Source organism: Populus euphratica, unplaced genomic scaffold (assembly GCF_000495115.2).
Source record: "Populus euphratica unplaced genomic scaffold, PopEup_1.0 scaffold75.1, whole genome shotgun sequence".
Classification (NCBI taxonomy): domain Eukaryota; kingdom Viridiplantae; phylum Streptophyta; class Magnoliopsida; order Malpighiales; family Salicaceae; genus Populus; species Populus euphratica.
In genome coordinates, this window is record NW_011499866.1 from 1275264 (window position 1) to 1282221 (window position 6958).

The 6958-nt window shown below is 33.7% G+C and overlaps 1 protein-coding gene across 1 annotated transcript; it reads left to right on the forward strand.

Annotated features, from left to right (window-relative positions):
* Positions 1 to 844: 844 nt before the first annotated feature.
* LOC105126191 (transcription factor MYB86) lies at positions 845 to 3028 on the forward strand. Its single transcript, XM_011026978.1, has 3 exons — positions 845 to 1184; positions 1315 to 1444; positions 1539 to 3028. Exons 1-3 carry the CDS (start codon positions 1052 to 1054, stop codon positions 2674 to 2676), a joined length of 1401 nt encoding a protein of 466 aa, XP_011025280.1. The 5' UTR covers positions 845 to 1051; the 3' UTR covers positions 2677 to 3028.
* Positions 3029 to 6958: the final 3930 nt, after the last annotated feature.

A 6958-nucleotide genomic window follows, 5' to 3' on the forward strand; every position in this document is an offset into this window, starting at 1 on the left:
GAATATAATATGTACAAACATATTTTTAATGATAAATGATGTACTAGTAGAGTATTTTATAATAATCCAACATATATATAATCATTTTATTTGAGTGAGCTAGTTAAACAGCAATTGAAATTGTTGCTGGATTTTTGTGGAAAAACTGGGAGGCTACTAGAATTTAATTAATATTATAGTTGATATTAATTAATTATTATATTTATAAACTGCAACATTAATTAAATATTATAATTTTAAACCACAATATTTAAAAATATATTATTTCACCCGAGTTTTTTTTACGGAAGTGTCAATTCACCTGTTCTTTTAACTTCCTATGCTAATTGTCCAATAAACCCCCTTATCTTTAGCCTTTAGTTCCCAACATCATGTGTCCTTGGAAGAATCATAAAACAAAGAATATTAATTGACAATCATCACAGGAAATTTATACTTTTTACCTATATTGGAAGGACTGTGTATGAGCATTCACTGAGATCTTGAACAGCTTGCGAACTTCCGTCCGTTGGCATAGAACTTACTTAAGTTACAAGCATAGGTTATTATCAACTATTGTTTAAATTTCGTCCAAAACATATAATACAATCAATGAGATGCCCCACCATTTTTGCAAAAGACATTATTTCTGAGGCCCCCTCTGATTAGACGTATGTATGCAACTCAGGCTGTACTAGTAATTCATTTCCACTTCCTGACAACAAAATGAAATACATAATCATCAAAAAAAGAAAATGAAAATAATATTAAGGGAGCAGAGAGAAATGGAGAGGTGACTTTAACACCTTATTGATGGTGACTTATCTCTCTTGAAGGCTACCCCTTATATTAACTCAACTCCGTTTCTCCGCTGATGCTTCATTTTTCCTGGCCTCTCTCTCTCTCTCTGTCTCTCTGCTTACATCTTTTCTACTAAAGCGCTCCTTACAAATCCATTTCACAGACATCTGTGTTCATTGCTGACACTTCTCCTAGGATTCAACAAAAATTGCTGTTCTAGGAAAGCTATCTTTCATTATCTTACCCTCATTGCAGGGGAGTCTTTCTCTAAATGGGGAGGCACTCTTGTTGCTACAAGCAGAAGCTACGGAAAGGCCTGTGGTCACCTGAGGAAGATGAGAAACTTTTAAGTCATATTACCAAGTATGGTCATGGTTGTTGGAGTTCTGTTCCGAAGCAAGCTGGTAAAAACAACTTAACTTCCTTCATCACTTTGTTTACGGTATCCTAAACTAAAGTGTGTTTTTGCAATGTTCAGTAAAAAAAGAGTGCCCTGTTGATGGGCATTAATCGGATTTGTATTGAGTTCTTCAGGTTTGCAAAGGTGTGGCAAGAGCTGCAGACTAAGATGGATTAATTACTTGAGGCCTGATTTGAAGAGAGGCACATTCTCACATCTGGAAGAGAACCTCATAATTGAACTTCATGCGGTTCTAGGAAACAGGTATTCTCACTTCCCATAATTAGTTACCCCTCATTTTGAATGTCTTTTTTCTCATGGAAGCTGATACTGTTGAGCTTGTTATATGAATCCTCAGGTGGTCTCAGATTGCGGCGCAGTTGCCTGGAAGGACTGACAATGAAATAAAGAATCTGTGGAACTCTTGCTTAAAGAAAAAACTTAGGCAGAGAGGCATTGACCCTGTCACCCACAAACCACTTTCTGGGGTTGAAGATGGAGAAGACAAGAATCCAGCTGCCAGTAGAAACCAAGATGAAGCCTCTGCAGTATCCAATACTGAACTCAACCTCCTCAAAGCTGATCATTCTAAGCCATTAGGAGCAAACTTACAAGAAAAAAGATCATCTTCAATTTCTTCTCATAGCAATCAACTGGAGAGGGAAAGTACTTCCAGCTTCAAGGCCATGAATGACAACAACAACAATACCAATGACCATGGTAACAATAATTTGATGACACCAACAAGCAACAAGGACCTTTTCTTGGATAGGTTTGCAGCTTTCCTCCATGAAGGCTCCACGAGTAATTGCCAGCCCTCGGGTTTTGGGGGACATTTCCCTCTTCAGCAATTGAATTATGCATCCACTGCCAGGCTCGCGACGAACTCGATTCCTTCTCTTTGGTTGAGCCAAACCAGTAAAGCTTTTGGAATGAATTGTGAATTCCCTTCGACGATGATACCCTCCATCCCTCCACCAGCTGTAACAAGCTCATTTCATTCTTGTTCTATGGGCTACAAGCCTTCCATTACTGTTCCACCAGACAATCCTTCATTGCCCTCTTTTACAACCAACAGTTATCGGCCGTGGGAAACCGGTGCTCCCAGCAACAATAGTAACAGCAGTACTGGAAGCAATGGCAGTACTGAGCTGCAAAGCAACAGCTCCTTCTTTGAGAACACCATCTTTTCTTGGGGATTAGGAGACTGTAGCTCAACAGAAAAGGAGGCACAGAACCACTTGATTGGAAGCCAACAGGAGGACATCAGGTGGCCTGAATATCTTCAAAATTCATTGCTCATGGCTGCTGCTTTGCAAAATCAAAATCAGCAATCCTTGTACAATGAGATAAAAACAGAAACACATCTCCTAACAGAAAATCCAAGTGGTATGTGGCCTGATAACCAGCAGGAACAAGAGCCTTTACAGAATCCTGATATATGTCAGAAAGATATGCAGAGAATCACAGCATCTTATGGATATATTTATATTTAGCTTGCATTGGTACATGGAGCCTCAATTTAGAGGAAATATTAATTAGAGAGGCTTGAACAGAAGCTTTTTTTCATTTACAGGTGTGCGTGCCATATATGTTTCTCTTGTACATAGGTCTGATACAGTTAAAACATTTCTTAACCTCTGGTTTTGGAATAGTTGTGAGCAAAACAAAACCTTTATGTCAGCTTTTTTACTTCTGGATGGGTGTGGGTTAGAATTGCAGAACAAGGCTACTACTTCTTGTGTATGTTCTCTTCTTTGCCTCACTGCATATTCATCATCATGTTGCAATTCTCTCTGTAAACAATCCAAAACAAACGTTATTTGTCAAAGGGTTTTTTTGCACTCTTTCTTCTTAGTGCAGCATGAGTGAATATCTGACCATCCTTTTCAAATTGGATTTTTTTCCCCCAAAACCTTCCTTTAGGAATTGGTAAATTGATAATCAGGTGAACCTGAAATCTTTTTCTCCTGTGTATATCACTATCCTCGATCGGCCCCGGGAGACAATTGATACTAATCACTTGAACAGCTGCATTTGTTCACTTTTTTCTGCCTACAATTTAAAGAGCACAGCACTAGCAATATGTCTCATTCCTTTAAGACTCAAGAAACCATTCCAACACACACACACGCACGCACTCAATGAACATAATCACACATGTGAAAGTGTGCAGATTAATATGGCTGAAGAAGAGAAGAGGTACCATTTAATAATTGAAGCAAATTAGGAAAGGGAAACAGAGAGTTCTTCACTTTCTAGTCCGTACATGGGGGATAATGACTGTCAATCTAACAAGGGCCATATGTATATGTAAATATGCTCATGTCCTCTATCTTTCTTAAAACAGTAACATTATCTTAAAAAAAAAACATTTTATATGTAAAGCTAGAAACTTCCAATTCATGTGAAAAGATCTGTTAAGTCTATAGTGAATTAAAGAAGAAATTGTATATCTGTAATCGCACATATATATAGCAAATCACTGTCATCTCCTTGTCAGCATTCTGCAGAGAGTTGTCCTCTTACGATACTGGTCCAACGCACAACTGATACACTGATATGAGACTACACGCATTTTCATTACCGTTTATTGGCCGCAGTTGAAATTTGCTTGGGATTTAAGAAACGAGCCTGTAGAGTTAAAATCAGTTGAAAATGCTAGGGCTCCTTCCTTCCTTCCTTCCTCGGAAGTCATGATGAGAAGGATCATATTGTTGACATAAGAGTGAGGAAAGGAGAAGGAAACTCCCTTGCTAACCAAAAGAGATCGATATCTTGATAGCGCTTGTATATATCAACTTCAGAACACAAGCACACTTTCCAGTTGTTTCTACCTTTTCATAGGCAGCAAGTTCAAATGATCAGCTAGAGGGATTGGAGGAAATTGATGGGAAATTAACATTCAAATGAAAATCACCAGTGACATTGATGGGTCTGGATAAAAGGAAGGGCAAACTTTCTCTCATCAGAATTCCAATGATTAATGGATAACAGAACTAGTTGAGGACTGGGTCAGAGGAGGACCCCCTATAGACATATAATCCTTCTTACGTGACTCGAAGCGAGCCAAGGAAGATAATCCTTTGCGCAGCCGCATGGACAGCCATGCCCTCCTCCACTCTCAGCTCAGCAGATGGATCATCAAATGAGCAGGCCAAATTATCGGGCCTTTTTGTTACATCTGTGAATTCTTTCAAACTAATAATTGATGGGTGACCACCGTTCAATTATTTGCCCTAGGCATTTGGCTCTAACACAGACTCCCCACCGTCCCATTTCTTTCCCCAAGGCCACAGCACCGCAGGCATCCATGCTAAAATCTTAACCACGCAAGGCCTTCATTAATTAGTTTAGCTCAGTACTCTGCCAGAAAAAGCAACTATTAATGTTGATAAGGGACAATATAGTAATGTATGTTATATTTATTTATTTTTAAATTGATACCGTAAACGAATTACTTCCAGTTATGCAATCCAATTATTGAGGAAATGACTGAATGGCAATAAGATAAAACAATTGTCAGGAAATTACGAAGTCAATACTATCCAATAAAAAAAAAAAAGACCTCTAGTCCTCGATTTGACTTTCAAATTTACAAGAATTTCAAATCCTCAATTATTTTGTTTTCTTTTCGGGAAACCCTCTAATTAAAATTGAAGAACACTAAGGATACTAAAATTATATTTGCAAGTTTGAAAGTATAGTTGTAATTATTTTTTAAAATGTTTTTTAATTTAAAAAAAAATTATTTTTGATATCAACACATTAAAATAATAAAAAAATATTAATTCGAAACAAAAAAATAAAAAAAATTAATTTTTTTAAAAATGCTTTTGAAATGTAAAAATAAATAGTTTTAAATATATTTATTATTATTATTATTCTTAAAATAATTATCTTCTTTCATAATAATAATAATAATAATAATTTTCTTCCTCTGACTCCCATTCTTGCCTTGCCACTCAATTTTCTTATAACCATTTCTGAACTTCAGCCCATGTGATGCAGTGGCGTTAAAATCCAATCTAAATACAAGAACGGAAAAAGAATTGTCAAAGAGTTTGAACTTGAAGGAGAGGGAAACGTGCTGAAATTGTCGAGCGAAGAAAAAGATAATCACTATTATTAATTTTAGTGTAGCATGTGAGAGATTCATTGTTGATTCAAATACATAATTATTATTTTATCCTTCGTTTCTCTTAATAATTGTATTGGCATTGGGAAAAACCATATTTTTAAAATATGTATCTAAATATCATTTGAGAATTGATAAAGAATAAAATTATTATTTTATATATTTTATATATAGTAAAAATACTATATTGTTCTTAGAACTCAAAAGATTTAAATTTCCATTCAGATATGTTTGTGTCTTGATAAGTTTATTTGTTTAGTAAATTAACAGTTGTGCCTTTCAAACCTGAGAAATATTGACTTTTGAGTGAAAAGTTGTTATGTCTTTGCATACTTTACATAAGTAAAATTTTATTTTTGTCCTTTGAGTTTGATAAAATAAAGGTTATTTGGAAGGGTATTTTTGTATTTGTATAATAGTTTTTTTGTAATATTCATGTTTTTAGGACTTTTTTAGTAATTTGTATTATCATAATATTAATAAATTGATAAAGTTAGCCCACGCATGCCATGCATGCATAGGTGCATCATCACTCCTCGTTCTATTTAGGTAGCGTATAGAAGCACATACGATGGTAAAAAAAAGACTGAACGCCTATTTACTCTACACAAAAGGTGGCAAATCATCTTTTAAGATGTCTTGTGTTATTTGAGTGATGGTTCGGCAATGATTGATCTTTTTTTTTTCTTTTCTCTCTTTTATGCCTCAGTATACGTGTAGAGCTTTGATAAATTCAATTGTGTCCTCCGATTTAAATTTGTTTTGGTTTTAATCCTCATTCTTTTAATTTTTATTTTTGTTAGATTTGATTCTTCTTTAAGTTTGTTTTGTTTTTAATTTGTCTTTAATCATTTAATCTAATTAGAATTTTTTTTATATCAAATCTAGTTCTTATTTTTTTTATTGCTATTTTTTTTATCCTTTTCATTATTATTATTTTTATTATGTTATTGGGAGTTTTATTTAATTTTGTTTGGTTTCCAATTTTGGTCATCATTTTTTTTATTAATCTTTTTTTATTCTTTTCTTCATTTATTTTGTTTTCAATTTAGTCATTAATTAGTCTCTTTCAATTATTTTTGTGCATTGTTTAGTCCTCATTGTTTTAATTTTAGTTATTTTAAATTTTTATTTTTTTGTGGTTTGAAATTTTTCTTTGTGGTTTTTTCATGTTTTCTTTTTATATGATAATCTCAGTTTCATAACCTAGTCCACTAGTTTTGATGATGAACCCAGCTTAAGTTAGATATTTTTTAGGTTTTTTTTTTAATTTTTAATTTTGTTTTCATCATTTAACATTAAATTGTTGGGTCTTGAGTTTTTTAATTTTTTTTGTTTTTTTTTTTGTTGAGTTATCCCTGTCTCATATCTTATGTTGAAAGTTAGTTGAGTTAACCTAGGTTGACTTTTTTTTAATTATTTTTTTCTTTTCTTTTGAATTATTGACCAGTGAACGTGTTTTATTAAATATTATTTTAAAAAAAATACAATTGTGATGGGTTATCCTGAGTGCGATGTGGTAAAATTAACTCAAGTTAACTTGCATTTTCTTACTAATTTTTTTATTTAACTTTGCTATTTTTTTCTAATTGCTTCTTTTAAAGGTCTAACTTTTGTTTCCTTGATTTTTATTATGGGTT

Excerpts from the sequence above, each read along its gene's own strand:
- LOC105126191 (XM_011026978.1), top strand. The coding sequence starts at position 1,052 with ATGGGGAGGCACTCTTGTTGCTACAAGCAGAAGCTACGGAAAGGCCTG. Across the intron at positions 1,185-1,314 it reads TTCTGTTCCGAAGCAAGCTG|GTTTGCAAAGGTGTGGCAAG; the intron begins GTAAAAACAACT and ends TGAGTTCTTCAG. Across the intron at positions 1,445-1,538 it reads CATGCGGTTCTAGGAAACAG|GTGGTCTCAGATTGCGGCGC; the intron begins GTATTCTCACTT and ends ATGAATCCTCAG.